The 15,771-nt window shown below is 40.5% G+C and overlaps 3 protein-coding genes across 4 annotated transcripts; all 3 read right to left on the reverse strand.

Annotated features, from left to right (window-relative positions):
* Positions 1-6,530: 6,530 nt before the first annotated feature.
* On the reverse strand, positions 6,531-8,046 carry LOC112168150 (probable carboxylesterase 15). Its single transcript, XM_024305270.2, has 2 exons — positions 7,300-8,046; positions 6,531-7,051 (listed from the first exon to the last, which is right to left on the reverse strand). The coding sequence occupies exons 1-2, from the start codon at positions 7,962-7,964 to the stop codon at positions 6,745-6,747; spliced, it is 972 nt and encodes a 323-aa protein (XP_024161038.1). The 5' UTR covers positions 7,965-8,046; the 3' UTR covers positions 6,531-6,744.
* A 1,545-nt stretch (positions 8,047-9,591) lies between these two features.
* LOC112203944 (F-box/FBD/LRR-repeat protein At1g13570) lies at positions 9,592-11,244 on the reverse strand. Its single transcript, XM_024344840.1, has one exon. The coding sequence runs from the start codon at positions 11,242-11,244 to the stop codon at positions 9,592-9,594; it is 1,653 nt and encodes a 550-aa protein (XP_024200608.1).
* A 721-nt stretch (positions 11,245-11,965) lies between these two features.
* On the reverse strand, positions 11,966-15,771 carry LOC112202496 (protein BUNDLE SHEATH DEFECTIVE 2, chloroplastic). 2 transcript variants are annotated; one of them, XM_040519691.1, is made up of 4 exons: positions 15,389-15,771; positions 15,249-15,285; positions 13,363-13,446; positions 11,966-12,503 (listed from the first exon to the last, which is right to left on the reverse strand). In XM_040519691.1, the coding sequence occupies exons 1-4, from the start codon at positions 15,683-15,685 to the stop codon at positions 12,448-12,450; spliced, it is 474 nt and encodes a 157-aa protein (XP_040375625.1). In that variant the 5' UTR covers positions 15,686-15,771; the 3' UTR covers positions 11,966-12,447. The 2 variants fall into 2 exon arrangements, with proteins under 2 accessions (XP_040375625.1, XP_024199274.1); XM_024343506.2 differs by having other exon boundaries at positions 11,966-12,811; positions 15,389-15,768.

The following is a 15,771-nucleotide window of genomic DNA, read 5'->3' on the forward strand; positions in this document are numbered from 1 at the left end:
CACTTTTATGATATCAGTAAACGCATCAGGCATCGAATCTGCTACGTTCTGAAGATCGATTATTCTTTTCACTTCACTTTCACTTTATGAAGTGCGGGGATCAAGATGAGACAGAGTGGGGACAAACCACGACAATTCCTGTCGTTCCCTTAGAAAATCCTTTTTCCTATCTCCCCCTAACGACGGGAAGACTGTCTCATCAAAGTGACAATCCGCAAATCTAGCGGTAGAGAGATCGCCTGTCAAGGGTTCCAAATAGCGGATAATTGTTGGGGATTCGTATCCAAAATACTTAATCGTCTCTGAGGACCCAGTGTAGTGCGCTGTGGGGGCCCAATAGGCACATATACTACTCAACCAAATATGCGTAAATGTGAAGAGTCAGGCTCATATCCAGTTACCAACTGGTACGCATAAAATGGTTGGCTAGCTGTGGGTCTTAAACGAATAAGTAAAGCTGCGTGCAATATTGCATAACCCCATGCAGATATAGGCAGGTTAGTGCGCATAACCAATGCCCTAGCCACCATCTGTAGCCTTTTGGATGGTGGCTTTTGCGAGACCATTTTGTGTATGCACATGGGGTACAGGATGCTCTACATCGATCCAAATAGATATGCAATAATCATCAAATGCTTTTGATGTAAACTCTCCAGCATTATCAAGCATTATAGACTTGATAGGGTGATCAGGGTGATGAGCCCTTAAACGTATAATCTATGCTAGGAGTATTGCTGCATTTCTTGTGAACAATAAAACGACATGTGACCAGATTGTCGAAGTATCCACCAGAACCATAAAGTACTTGAATGGTCCGCATTCTGGATGGATAGGTCCACAGACATCTCTTTGTATCTTTTGTAAGAATGGAATGTTTTGTTTTGTATCTTTAGCATAGGAAGGTCTCGATCCTGTTTTTGCTAAAGAGCAGGCTTTGCAAAACGAGTGATGTGCCTTTGAAATAGTCAATGAGGCATAATGTGAGGGAGGTAGTGCATCTGGTACTTCAGAAGGCAATGACTGCATTTGGGCAATACTAGAACCGACACCTTACAGTGTGGCGGATTTTTCTCCCATTTTTCACTCGAAAGAAGGGAAGTCCGTGTGAGTTCTTGACAAATACGGATCATCATGTCATGACCTCGGTGCCATAGGCGGTCATGCAAAAGCCTGTATGAGTCAGTGTCCCATATTTCATTGTTGGTGACAATATAGGATTCAATGATCCGAATTGTAGTGAGGTACAGTCCACTAGATTGACTCATAAGTTTCTCTAAGATGTGTTTCCTTCCACAGTCATTAGATGTAATATCAAGGTATTCAGTTCCATTCTCACAGTGTGTTTTTACTGGATAATCGTTGGCACAAATAGCTTTGGAACATTAACAAGGTTCGATTAGCTCTTTGTGCATATAGAGCGTCTGTGACTTGAAATGTTGCGCCTTTAGGCAACAAAAAATTTGGCAGTTTCTCGCCATTTTATTAGTTTTGATAATCCAATCATCGTAGTCACAGAGGAATTATAGGCTATTTAGTTCAATGAATAATTGCCTATTTCTTAATATTGTGTGGGTAGTCCTACTATCATCTAAGCACTCAAGTTCTCCTCCATTCATTTCTACAAATAAATGGGAGGTATTTAGAAAATATAACTCATATTCTTTAGAGTATTTCTATTTGCGTAGAATGATATTCTTTTCATTCTAATAATTTTTCTCTAGATGTATTGCTTTACATCTTTATAGTGCTATGTCGAACCATGTAAATATGTGTAGTAAATAAATTTGAATAAATTCAGTGCTTCAGAATAAAATTCAAAATTTATTAATAAGCCAACGATAATCAAATCAAGGTCTTGTTCAGAAATCTTATTCATCAATCCATGATTGAAAATAAACTTTAAGACCAAACAATAGTCTAATTAAAAATGAGGCATTATGCCTTCATAACTGTCTTTGGAAAATAAAATGAAGAAAGCAGATCAGTCAAGATTGAGAGCATCCATTGACTTAGCAAGTTCCTCTTTGCCATTGGAGTCTGCAACTGTAAGGTTGACGTCTAGGTCATGACCTCCTTCTTCTATATAGTGAGCCATTTGTTCTTTAGACTCTCTATACCTCTTGTAATTGGCTGCTACTCTGTTGTTTTCTTGGCAGTTCTTGTACCAATGCCCAATGAATCCACACCTATAGCATGGTTCATTGTCAACTCTTTCCTTTGGCATCTTGTTTCCATGATCCCCATGTCCCTTTCCACGTGGTGTATTGTTGCCACGTGGGTAGGGATCAGTACGTCTAAACCCCCTTGCATTGGAGTTATTTCCACCTTTCATTTTTCCATAATTAGCCTCGGGAATTTTCTTTGTCCCAGTGGGCCTGACATTGTTATTCAAGAGAATCTTATTTTATCTCTCAGCCACTTGCAGTAGGCTTATCAACTTATTGAAGGTTGTGATTGTCATAATCCAACTGATACTGGTTCACTAGTATAAAAGCTGAATTAGGAAAGGTGGTAAGAGTCTTGTAGATCATATCATCTTCTGTGATTTCCCTTCCACAGAAATTGAGACGTGCCTTTAAGCGCAACATGTCCTTGTTGAAGTCATTGACCTTTCTATAGTCAAGCAAGCGGATTCCATTCCACTGAACAGCCAGTCCTGGGAGCAAAGTATCAAGAATGTTCCCAAAACGTCCTTTAAGGGCATCCCACAGTGCTTTGGGTGTCTTCAACTGAAGGTACTCCCAGCGTAGGCTAGGATCAATATGTCGCCTCAGAAAAATTAAGGCATCTGCTTTCACCTTATTAGATAGTTCATCATCTTTGGGATCAGTAATGGTGGCAGTGTAGTCTTTTGCACACAAAGGCAGTTTCCATATCGGAAACCCAACGATGGTACTCAAGTCCTTCTGAGTCCAAGATGTCAAACTCAGGTCGAGTTGGATCAGCCATCTACATAAAACAAGAGAAAAGATATAAATTACGCAGTCATAAAGACATCCACGTAAATTATTTTCCAAACGTATGAATTAGATTTCAAGACCAAGATTCGTAATGGTCACACATTTTTTTTTTTTCGATGCTATATGAAAATACTTTATCACAGTAAGTGTGTGTATAATGTACATGAATTTTCATTATCATGGCCAAACGGTATTGATATGTTGCATTAAAAATAAACTACATGGCATGTTCAAATTTCACAAATATACAACAAATTATATACTACACATAATAAGAGCAATAATATATCATGCGTAAAATAAAATGTAAACAATAGTAAAATACAAAGCATGCGTAGACATAATTTATATAAGCGTAAATAAAATAAAAACATGCTCAAAATTTCATAAATAATATATAACAATATATATAGATATATATGGCATGCTCAAAAATCAAATATATAATCATGGCTTAAAGATAATTATATAAAACATAAATGACAAAGCATGCGTAAAATAATTGATATAATCTAACTAAGCATGCTCGAAAAATTTATAATAAAAGCATAAACAATAAAATATATAGCATGCTCAAGAAAATAAATAATGAGAATTTACCATAGTATGAAATTAAATAAATTAAAGGGAACATACTTGGTTTCGAAAAATAAAACAATCCTAGCGCACGCGCGTGTTGATGCAGGCGTGCGTAGCGATGTTTTTGGCTTGTGAAAAAATACTGGGCCGCTTTATTTTTATTTTCAACAGTGGGCCGGAGTTTTTTTTTTTTTTTTTGTCTGGGCTTTTTTTTCACTTTTTTTTTTCTGTGGGCCTCAGGGCCTCTTTTTTTTTTCGTGGCCTTTTTTCTTGGGCCACAGGCCTGCCTCTTTGTTTTTTTTTTTTTTTTTGTGTTGGGCCGGCTCTTTTCTTTGGGCCGGTCACACTATCTTTTTTTTTTCTCTTCTTCTCCCGTCTTCTTCCCTCTGGTGTTCTGTAATTTTTGTTTTTCAGAGCTGTTCAAGTGGAGCAGCAAGATGCAGGTGCGATGTGGGGCAATCGAGTGGGTGGGCGCCGCTGCAGGTGGAGGCTGGCTGGGCTCTCAGGGCGTGGGACGGAGGATCTATGCGTGAACTCTGGTCGAGGCTGGTCTGGCCGGCTGTGGAACAGAAGTTGCAGGCGGGTTGTGCGAAGGGCTGCGCAGGCGTGCGAACAGATGGGTTGTGCAGTGCTGGGCAAGGAGGCGCGGAGATCTGCGCTGGTGAAGGGCTGCGCAGGGCAGAGGTTGAGCCGGGGTGGGTAGGCTGCAGGCGGGGAGGCCGGTCTGTGGCTGGCTGGTAGTGGTGTGGGGCTGCTGCAGACCGGTGGCTGCTGCTGCAAGTCACTAGTGACTGCCACAGATGCGCGGGGGCGGGAGGCTGCGGTGCTCGGCCGGGTGGGCTGGGATCCAGTGGCCTGGGCGTGCAGGCTGAGATCTGTGAGGTGGGCACGGGGATGCTGCAGGGATCGCCGGATCGGTGCTTGGATGGGCTGCTGGGCGCCGGTCTGCAGCGAGGTCTATGTGGGCTGTGGTACGCGCGCTGGAGGCCGGTGGGCTAGGTTAGGCTACGCCGGGTCTTCGCTGCCGGAGAATTGGGTGGCGGCAGAAAAGAAGATTTCTAGGGTTTGTAAGGGTTTTTTTTTTTTTCGTCGGAAGAAGAAAGAAATTAGAATTTTTTTTTTCTTAGCTATTGGCTCTGATCGTGCTGATAACGTGTTGAAGTAAAATGACAATTGGAATGGTCTCCTCATTTCATTTCATAGTCCCTTTATATAGGGATAGAGTTACAACGGAAACATTAATTACATTAAATACATTGAATGCTGATTGATCTATAATTGTGCTGATTGATGGTAATCACTGATTCCTTGATTCCCTCTCCGTCAGTTGCTTTGACGAAGGCACACAATATGTTTTTCCTTTAACACATGTTAATATTATGTAGGTGAAAACCGCCTAACCGACCAAATCAAACCATCTTTAATTGGATTGGATTGGGTCGGATTGAGTTTTTTTTTTTTTTTTTTATGACCGGTTTTCCAAAATGCCTAAACCGCTCACTTTGGCATAGAGATGGTTTGGAGTCAAAACCGATTCAACCCAATCCGTGTGCAGCCCTAGATCTGAGCACCCGAACGACAAAGGGCACCCACTTTTTAGAAACACCACCGCCCTGATCCGCCAGTAGCTCTGCCTTCTAGTCAACAGCAACACGCTGCCATTGTGATATTCTCTTGACATCAATCCCCAAATTTTCTTTGGACATCCAAGGTGATCTGGGAATCCAATTATGACGAGCAGCCCCATCTGCGTTGGCATCCGCTTCGTCGTCAGACGCCATAGTAGTCGTCACATCCCGTGCCGCCACCATATCACAGTCCACAATAATAAATTACCAGTAACACTAGAATTTTTAAGAATGAAAGGTGGTGTTTGTTAAATGGGATTGGATAGGATTGGACATCCTTATCTAGTCTAATCCCAGTTATGCCATGTTTGGTAGTAAGGAGGACTATTTTTAATGAGACTCCACAGTCCCAATAGCAGCCCCAACACCTTCTACCACATACCCACAAAAAACCATGGGATTGTGCAAGCCTCCTTCTACTCTTCGCAGAGGAGCTCTATGGTGGCCAGGGCTCTCTCCGAGTCGCATTTCTCGAAGTCGGTGAGAGTGTTGATCAGCGTCTCCGGCCGACACGGCTTTCTCATGCATCTGCTTCACCAGGTACAACGCGAACAAGGCTTTGATTCCGATTTTGAAAGCCCGCGGATGAGCGATTGGGTTTCGGAGAATTTCGATCACGCCCCGGCCATGAGGTTCTCGATCAACGCAGTCGAGTTGACTCGGACCTCCATCTAATTGTGGAAGAGGAGCTGGGCCAGGAACCTGACCGGTTCGGGTCCGGGTTCGATGCCACCGCAACGCTGTCGGACTCTGCGAGGGCGGAAATTACCAAAAGCGCGAGCGCCTCGCTGTTCAGCTCGGGTCAGGTCGGCGGGTTGTTTCGGCGGTGGAATTCTCTCTATGCAGAAAGAGCGGTTGGCAACGCACCACTCCTGGATGAGTCGTCGGAGAGTGTGGTTGGGGATGAGGGTGAAGTCGGCGAGTTGGGTCCGGGTGACTGGGCAGGTGGTGTTGCTGGTGGCGACCCAAGACTCGATGCTGGGTCCATGGCGGCTACTTGGAGTTGGAGGCCATTGTTCGGGGACACCATGCTGGTCTGCTCCTTAGTCTCTCTCAGCACCAAACATGAGTCAGGTACTAATCTAGCTTAAGCCAAGTTATGGTAGTCCTGGACTCCTATAGAAATTAAGGTTGGGCATCACAGTCCTATGAAACAAACACAACCAAGAGTTTAAGGCAGTCCAAATTAATTTCTGTTGAAAAATGACAATCAATAAAAAAATGATATACAGATTCAGTACTAACTCTACAAAAATATCAAAGATCAATGAATGTTAGTATACCGTGCCAATCTCAAGTTGTGGGCAATCGATTTTGCAATAAAAGCTATGAAATATATGATCATATATTTGATTCAATAAACTTCCCATGGGAATATTTTCAGTCTATCTTATTTAATCACTACTTATTGCTTACGATCTCCAATTTTGTATTTACATCACTTCACCAGCTGGTGCCAATAGAAAGACATATGAAAAACAAACATATGAAAAATAAGCACATCAAACATATATAACACGCCTTAATTTCCAATACATGCAGTCATATCAAATTATCAAGCACTAATTGCAGTTTTTTCAGCTGGAATTTTCAGTAATGAACCGTTTGACAATTAGCATGAGTTCTTTTGAAGCTTCCGAATTAGGATCAATAGTGAAGAAGCCATGTTGCTTTCCTTCAAATTCGACATACTCAATCTTGTTCCCCCAAGCTTTTAGCCTTTTTGCATAGTCCTCAGCTCTATCTTTCAAGAGATCACTTCCCCCAACTACCACCAAGATCGGATCAAAGGGTACTTCTTCAAGGCTCCGGCTATTTGGCCCGAACGGGTTCACAAGTGGGTGATCAGTGGTCTCTCCAATTGGTATCGATAGTCTCCAAAACCTGCATAAATTTATGTCACACAAACTTATCCGGAATTCCAAATCATAGTTTACCAAAAAAAAAAAAAATTGAAATTCTCAATTATATAACATATGTTTAATTTTTTTTTGCCTTTTACATCACTGTAATTAATATATAGAGGTTTGTTAGTGTTTGATTGCCCATAATCCCATATAATTATTTCAACCAAAATCAAGCACTTGTAAACTAATATCAAAGACCAGAAAATAATGAGGGGAAGTTAGAACCTGTCAATGAGCTCCCAATTGAGGAATGCTTCTTTGGGTCCTTCAGCTTCTGACTTGCTAAGAATGGTTCCACCAAAGAAAGGAGCCAAAAAAACATAACCCTTGACCTGAACCGGAGCCAGCTCAGGTGAACCGGCCTCGATTTGAACGGCCAAATTGTGAGCAATGTTGCCGCCAGCCGAGTCACCAGAAATGAAGACGTTGCCAAAGTCAGCCACGTCAGTCAGCCACGTGTCGGGCTCCTCCGACACGGCTTGGGTTTGGAGCCACTTGACAGCAGTGAAGCCGTCGTCAATGGCAGCCGGGAGCCTGTGTTCGGGAGCCAGCCGATAGTCTGGCGAGACTATGACGGCTTGGAGGCTCAGAGCGAGCTGGAAGCAGTAGTTTTGGCAGTTGGGCCAAGCGCGTGAGCCGATGCAGAAGCCGCCGCCGTGGATGTAGTAGAATATTGGTAGCTTGGATTTTGCAGCCGCCGGCTTGTAGAGGCGGAGCTGAAGCTGGTGAGTGTGGTCGAAAACTACGTCCTTCCACGCGACGGAGCCGTCGTCGTGGACAGGGACGTCGAAGCTTGGCTTGGGGGAACGGACGATGGAGCCATCGCTGTAGACGCGAAGAACGCCCCGGCATTCTTCGTAGGGTAAAGTAGTTTCAGTAGTGTTCGACATATATATGCATATATGTTAGGTTTGGACTTTGGAGGTTTGGATCAGGTAGCAAATTAAGCTTAATTGGTTGCAATTGTGATAAGTTGTGATGGTGCTGGTGATATATATAGTGACATATGGCATAGTTGGAGTTGGTGGGTGTTTTGGCTATTTGCATGTAGGTTTTGTCGTTATGGATGGATAGATAATGAAGTTGTTAGCAGTCATTAGTCACTGAAAATTGGTTTTAGTGGCTCGTCCTGTGTTTTTGTCACAATGTGGCTGTCTTGCATATTGATACGTACGCGTATGTACTGGTCTATATAAAAGTATGCATATGTAAAGACGCTCTATGCAAATTATAACCTGCTGGTAATAAACGTGTATCTTGAAGAAATATGGATCTTGATCTATGTTTTTTTTATAATTGTTTGTTTAGAGATAAATCTTATTTCCTGAAATGCGCTAACTTTTGGTTCTTACTTTCCTACTCTGTGTCTTCTCCTCACTTCAGCCATGTCTTTTCTGCATCTAATTCATCATTTCTATCCCATATCTTCTGCTTCTTCTCCTCATACCTTCATGGCTTTATTATTCCATCCCCAGTTCATGCATCTACTATATATAAGCCCCAAATTATATAATAGTTAAGTGTCATCCAAGCTTTAGGACAGTTCAGGACCAAGCCTCTGATAATGGTTTAAACTCAATTCAACCATATCTACAGGACAGTTCAGGACCAAGCCTCTGATATGGTAGCTTTGGTACAACTTATATACAGGGTGGATAACAGCACGATCCACAATTGTAGGGCTATCTATAGTAATACAAATCAAACAAGTCAATCAGCTAATTACATCAGTTTCCTAATAACATGGAACTTCTAATCACACACAATCTCTTTCCTTAATAGTCAGGTATTCGAACAAGAGTACAACAAGAACAGTATGTGCATTAACTTTGAACTTAATAGCCTTGGTTGTCATGAAAAAGGCGTCAACAACGCAATTTTAAAGAACCTAGTGATCACATATTTAACAGACAGGTATCTAGCTATCTAATTAAAATATATTTGAAAACTTGGTGATTGGGTGCTAGGTCAATCATTACTCTAATATAGGAACTACAGAACTTGGTGAGAGCTCAAGGTAAGGATTATTGATAATGAAAAAGACAAGGAATTTTTTGCTTTAAGGATCATGGTTAAGGTGAGTAGATGAAGAGAATCAATAGATGAGTACTCCAGTTAAATAACTTCACAATTTATTACTAGAATGGTAGAAATTTGGAGTTTAATAATTAGTTCTGATGCATCTCACAATATTATCAGAAGTGGTAGTACTCGACTAGGTTGGTTACAATCACACTACCATATGGTTCTTTTAGCCGCAGTAGTGTGATTTTACTTTTGTGAATTCAAATTTGAAACTCGCATATAGGTTAAACACTTTCAACATATAGGTTAAACACTTTCAAATGGTGATCAGCGAAAACCACACTTTTCCATTGCCACAACCTTATTTTTCTTTACAAATATATATGTTTTTAATCACTATAGCTATCTGTCTTGCAATTGAATTTTCATTTTTGTTCCGCCTGAACAAGCAACATAAATATTATTGTTATACTTATACCATTATACAACTGATCAATCATAACAGGAGTAGTCAGAACAAAGTGGGGTTCTACATCTAGAGCCTCGGGAGTGGTAGTCAGCAGAAGGATTTAATGGGTCCAACAACTTCAAATTTGTATGTACCGAGTTGGACTTGAACTCGTTCAACAGCTTACTTACTTCCCAAGGAACTTTGGCAGAAGCAGGTTGAAGAGTTATCCTCTCAAGCATAGGTGAACTTGTAAGCAAAAATCTGATGAAACCTACTTCAGCTTTGGCACCAAAAAAGCCACTAATGTTCATAACTCGAAGTTGGGTGAATGTGCAATTCCGGTTGTCCTCATCTCCCATAGCAGCATCGTCTAACCACTTGTTTCTTATCTTGTTCTTATGATCATTCTCTCTAAACAAAATATGTAGTTCTTGAAGAGCAGGGGAGCTTAAAAGCAGAAACTTGATGAATTCTACTTCACCACAAAAGTCGGTTACTTTCAAAAGTCGCAGTTGGGTGTGTGCAAAATTTTGGTCGTTATTTAACCAAGAATAGTCCACTTCTCCTACAACAGTCTCGTCTTTTTGGTAAACTGAAACTTCTAGTTCTTGGAGAGCAGGGGAGCTTAAAAACAGAAATTTGATGAAGTCTACTTCAGCTTGGGCACCAGAGAAGCCGGTTACTTTCACACGTTGCAGTTTGCTGAATTCCCAATTCTGGTTGTCATTTAACCAAGGAGTTGCTTCTCTAGCGGTAGTAGCCTCCTCATATTGTTGGCGAACTGAAATTTCTAGTTCCTGCAGAGCAGGTGAGCTTCTGAGAAGGCACATAACAGTTGAAATCTCCTCCAAGTTATTCAAGCGTATGTTTATAGAAAGAAAGTTCAGATATAGACATGGTCTACGCAGCTCCTTCGGCAAGGAACCAGTAGCAGACTCTAAAATGCAACCCTCAATTGTGAGCCTTTTGATATAAGGCAACTTAACACAAGAGTTGAGCAGTCTGTCCCCTCTCCAATGAGCCCTATTTCGGTCAAGTGAAACATGAACAAGATTCAAGGTATTCGTAAGTTCAACATCTTCAAAATCTCCTCGAACTTTAAGGAATTGGAGATTTGGTGCGTGAATCTTGAGACGGGTGATACCCTGTAAGTCACGTAGAGTTAATCTCTCAAGCAAAGGACTACAAACAATCATCTTTTCCAATTCATCTCGGGCCACAGTAACTCTCTTAATATTAAGGGTCCTCAACATCCTGAAGCCATTGAAAGTCCACGGGAGTCTTAGCGAACAATCGCTTAACTCTAAATGAGTCAAATCTTGACAAGAAAACAAAGAGGAAGATACATCGTAAGGTCGCCTATTACTATAAAAATTATAACACCCTTTCAGTATGAACTGTCTGATAGGTTGTCTTGATAGATGACGAATCCATCGGTTAATAGCACTTTTGTCCATAATGTTTTGTGCAGAAAGCTTGAAAGAGAATATGGGACCAGGGTGAAGTAAGAGAACGTGATCCACACTGTCCACGTCATCTATTTCATGATCAAAAACAAGAGAAGGAAGCATAGCCCATTTGAACCTCCAGTCTTTTGATAACATACTTGTCTTCCCTGCATCCTTGATCGGCAAATATGACAAAATTTGTTGTGTAACATTACTTGGTAAGTTGCTTATTCTGTCCAACTCCATCTTCCTTCGTTTTTTTACCGGAGAGGAGGAATTGTGTGGTCTTCTTGACATCGTTGTTGGAGCGAGATCGATATTCCTGTGCCAAAGATCACTGCGTATAAAATTAACTGGGGACTAGGGTTTGTAGAAGAAGGTGGTAGGGGTTATATATAGCCTTGAGAAGCAAATCCTTATTCTAACAAAACTTAGAAAGCAAAAGAAATTCTAACAAAACTAGGAAAACAAATCCTGGAAAGGAAAGGAAAGAGGTATCCTGAGACAAATAAATATTATTCGAACATAGTCATGCTTATGCCCATTCGATCCACTCAAAACTTCATGAATAAACTCCACGATCGTCATATTGCTGTTTGGATAAAAACCATAGATTATATGGTTCTAAATTCATGAGGGTTTAGCCCTCCCAGCTTCCTCTGGGTACGTTCTAACCCTCTTACTCTAAGTAAAAGATAATACAAAGCAATATAAAAAAAAAACAAACAAAAAATGGATCAAAGACATGTTCCCCAACAGAGGAATATGGTGGCTGATGATATTCTTGATAACACAAGTATTGAAAATGAAGTAGGAACCTGCATGTTGGATGCCATGCCTACCTTTGTTACTCGGGCTATTTTAGATGATGTCTTTGTAAGTTTGAAACAGCCGAGGCTGTTTCTTCCTTTTTCTCTTTTTTGGGTTTATTTTTTTATTTTTTTGAAAGAAGGCAAAAGCCAATATATTGATCAAAAGTCAGAATGACTGTCTGTCATTTATAGACGGACAAGAAGATGTGTTAGTACCCACAGTGGTACATATATCTAGATCACTCATTTGACATTAAATACATCAAGATAGCGTGAATCCTCCATCAGTACTACTCCGAAGAATTCGCTAAAGGCACAAAGGTGCGTAGCTCCCTAAAAAAGCTAGGGAATATTGAAAGTAATAAAATTACTAACCTAGAGTTCCTTAAAAAAGGAAAGCTAACTAATGACCCAAATGGCCCAAAAAAAAAACAGAAACCCTAGTCCCAAATCGTTGACCCAGCCTTGCCAAGCCTCCACCTTCCTGTGTTGAGGACGATGCACGCCGCCGGCGAGCCACTGCCACGACCGCTCCATACCGTCGCCGCCCACTTCAAGGACCACCGGCCACACCACAATGCCACCACCTGGAGGCCAACACCGAACCCAAAAAGCACCAGACCCGATCCAAAAAGAATCACCTGCCCCTAGAGTGCCGGCTGCATCTTGACGATGAAGTTGCCCTGCCACCGTCTTTTAACCAAAATAAAGAATAAAAAACTACAATCCATTGGTTTCCTTGAATTTCTCTAAATTCCTTTTATGTTCAAAACACTCCTTTCTTTGTTTCCAGTTAACTTTTTCAATAGTGTAGGACTGTAATGTAACAATTAATTCAATAGAGTGTAACAACACAATTTACAATTTCTGTCCTTTGCAAACTAAAGCCGAGAAAAATTCATTGAGATCAATTACAAAGAGAGGTATCAATATTCTAAAAACCCCAGTTCACAACCGTCGAGAATATCCAGAACCTGCACATTTCTTGCAAAGTACCAATCCTACAAAGATAGATTTCATCTGAGAGAAGCAGAGAGATTGAACGATGCAAAAAAATGAAAACCTTGAAGAAATCCACAACCTTGTAATAACTTCACAATCTTATTATTACCAGTGGAATTTAGATTTCAATACTAAAAGAACTGTAATGTGACAAAGGTCAAAGGTCGTAGTATCGACTAGGTGTGACTGGTGTGTGGCTGTGTGATTAGGAGTGAATTGATATCTACCTCGCCGATTTACTTCTTTGAACCTTATTTATTGATCAAAAGCCGCGGGGGAAATTCAATCTCAATCTTAAATACTTTTAGGCACTACAGCTACAAGCTCCAGAACTCTTCCCTTGGACTTTAAAGAGGGAATAATCAATACGCAGTGTATCAGAGTGCATTTGAAGGCAATAGTTGGTGATCCAACACTTAAGGCCGTCACAGTCCTTAAAAATTTTAGAGCCATTTTAAAATTACTATTCACCAAAATGCTAGATTGACTATGTCCTAAAATGATCATATTTAAGGGTAATAAGAAAGGAAAGAATTTCAGAAACTATTACCTGCGCCCTTGCACACTTTGCAATCAACCAAGCCTGTTTCTAGCTTCATTTTACCATTGTTACAGAAGACACATTTTGTACCACCTGCCAATCAGAAATAAAGTTTACATGTTGGAAGAGAGAAACTAATTGGGCAACTGTAACTGAGAAATTGAGCAGGCTAAAAGAATTATTAAATGTTTAAAAAATGCGAGAAGACTACATATATCTTTTACATGAAGAAGTAGCACCAAATGTATACTGATGCAATATTTCTGTCAGTTCTGTGTAATCCTACATATCCCTCAGTGCTTGAAAATTACTCACTGAAGAAAGCAAGGTCTGAATAAGGGTTTTGTTAAAGAATTACAAATAGGCTACAATACTCTAGCATGGCTGACATTTCCATCAGTATGAGCATTGATCATTGGGTCACAACATCAGCTCCCTTTCAGTTGAGCACTAAATACTAATACCACATGATCTGATTAATACGTTCCTCAATTTAGATACCATGCAAATGGGTGAAATAAAAAAAAATTCGTCCTTGTCGGTTTATGAGTACAAGTCTGTCACCAATTTGAAAGAAATTCACAAAATTGAGGGCATATTACTGTGGACATATATATTTTTCTCAATTTCACAAAATACTATGCCCAAAGGGACTGCCTTCCAGCAGTTGTCAGAGAGCTCTCCTCTGTTCTGTTTCAGGTCCAACAATGACTATTAACTTTGTACAGATTTTGTATAATAAATGTTTCATATGTCCATTACTTAACAAATGCTAGTTCAGCTGAGCGACCGAAAAAACTCTTGAGGTACCTACAGCTTTGGTACTACATAGCTAAGCCAACATATGATCAAGACAGTAAATCATGTATTCCACAAAATTGTTGGCAAACATATAACAGAACTTTGACAAAGCTTACATAAAGAGATCCCACCAAAGTATATGGTGGGCACCTTGTTATTTTCTATCTTTTTTCAGCTTCAACTTAACATTTACTGTCGGATTCTTGTTTCACTTATGTTCTGGCGTTCTGTTACACACCTATGATGATACAACTCAAATTATGAAATACATTTAGATAATGCAAGAAGTGATGAGTACATCTGCACAAGGTAGAAGTATTCAAATCGGTGCATCTGCACAGAATATCAAAATATGCCTAGATAAAAGAAATATTCATGGTGGTTTGGTTAGAGCTCACTGTAACTAATTTCACTTGAGCCCTTCTGTCCAGACTGGTTGGGTTGAGTCCTTTTATTGAACCATCCATCTAAGATGGTCTACTGCTGGAAACTATCATACTTACATGATGACGTGACTAAAACTGCATATTAAAAATTAGCAGTATCGTAAACTTTTTAACACCACAACTCATCAATCAAGTCCATCTTGGGCTCATTCGTTGAATGTACGTTGTCAGTTTTAAACATAAGGGTATCCCCACAGAGCAGACACAAAAAGCAAATTCTAATATAACGACGTCCCCTTCTCTGCAACATTTTAATACAAAAAGTCACCCACAAAGCATCCCAATTGCTTGCAACTTCTAGACATGAGAGTCATGTTCTCTTGCTACAGTAATCTGTTCAGTTGTCAAGATTTCATCACCAACATGTAGGCACCGGTATGCTTTATGTTAAAGAGACTGTGCTTGCAAAACTAACTAATGCAGGGTAGCAAACAAAAGGTAACAACTAACGACATAAGCTAGCTATACTTGAAAAAGCTAAATTCTGAAACCAGCATAAAAGAGTTGAGCCAAGTTATAGACAAAACAAACAGTTGTAACGACACCTTTTCAGAGTTTTTCAAAGTGTCTTTCATTTCTTTAATTCCAAAACCAAGAAACTAAAAAGAAATATAAAAAAAAAAATTAAAGGGTTGAGAAAGTTGTTACCATTGCCAGCACACCTCTCGCAAGGCACAGGGTCACCCTGCAAAAGATTGATGAAAACCCATTACCCACACAGAAGCTCCATGCCATAATTTGGTGCAAATGAAACAGAAAGGAAAGAGCAAAGTGGGTGTTGTTGTTACCTTAAGACCGAGAAAGAGGGAGAGAGCAATGGCCGCCAAGACACTGATAGTGGCAAGAAAGGTTTGGGTGTCCAAGGGTGTGTTAAAGCCAGTAGTTAAAAGGAGAACGGGTTGGACAAAGAGCCTGCTTGTTGGTTCTATAATGACTTCGGGTTTAAGAGAGGCAGAGCAGCGGAACAGCAGTAATGGGAATTCGGTCTGCTGTTGTTGATGTTGCGGGAGAGTGAGAGACGTTGAAAAAGAAGAAGAAGAAGAAGAAAGAGGATGAAGAGAGTAGGAGCAGGAAAGTGTGGCCATGGTTACAAGTTTCAATGAATATGTGGAGCTCCCTTTCCTTCTCTTTTCATCTTTTTTCCGCCAACCAAAAGAAAATTCATTTTTCG

The sequence above is a fragment of the Rosa chinensis genome, chromosome 5 (genome assembly GCF_002994745.2).
Source record: "Rosa chinensis cultivar Old Blush chromosome 5, RchiOBHm-V2, whole genome shotgun sequence".
Classification (NCBI taxonomy): Eukaryota; Viridiplantae; Streptophyta; class Magnoliopsida; order Rosales; family Rosaceae; genus Rosa; species Rosa chinensis.

Excerpts from the sequence above, each read along its gene's own strand:
- LOC112203944 (XM_024344840.1), bottom strand. The coding sequence starts at position 11,244 with ATGGAGTTGGACAGAATAAGCAACTTACCAAGTAATGTTACACAACAA.
- LOC112168150 (XM_024305270.2), bottom strand. The coding sequence starts at position 7,964 with ATGTCGAACACTACTGAAACTACTTTACCCTACGAAGAATGCCGGGGC. Across the intron at positions 7,052-7,299 it reads AATTGGGAGCTCATTGACAG|GTTTTGGAGACTATCGATAC; the intron begins GTTCTAACTTCC and ends AAATTTATGCAG.
- LOC112202496 (XM_040519691.1), bottom strand. The coding sequence starts at position 15,685 with ATGGCCACACTTTCCTGCTCCTACTCTCTTCATCCTCTTTCTTCTTCT. Across the intron at positions 13,447-15,248 it reads CGAGAGGTGTGCTGGCAATG|GTGGTACAAAATGTGTCTTC; the intron begins GTAACAACTTTC and ends TCTGATTGGCAG. Across the intron at positions 12,504-13,362 it reads CAAAGTGTGCAAGGGCGCAG|ACGGTGGCAGGGCAACTTCA; the intron begins GTAATAGTTTCT and ends TTTGGTTAAAAG.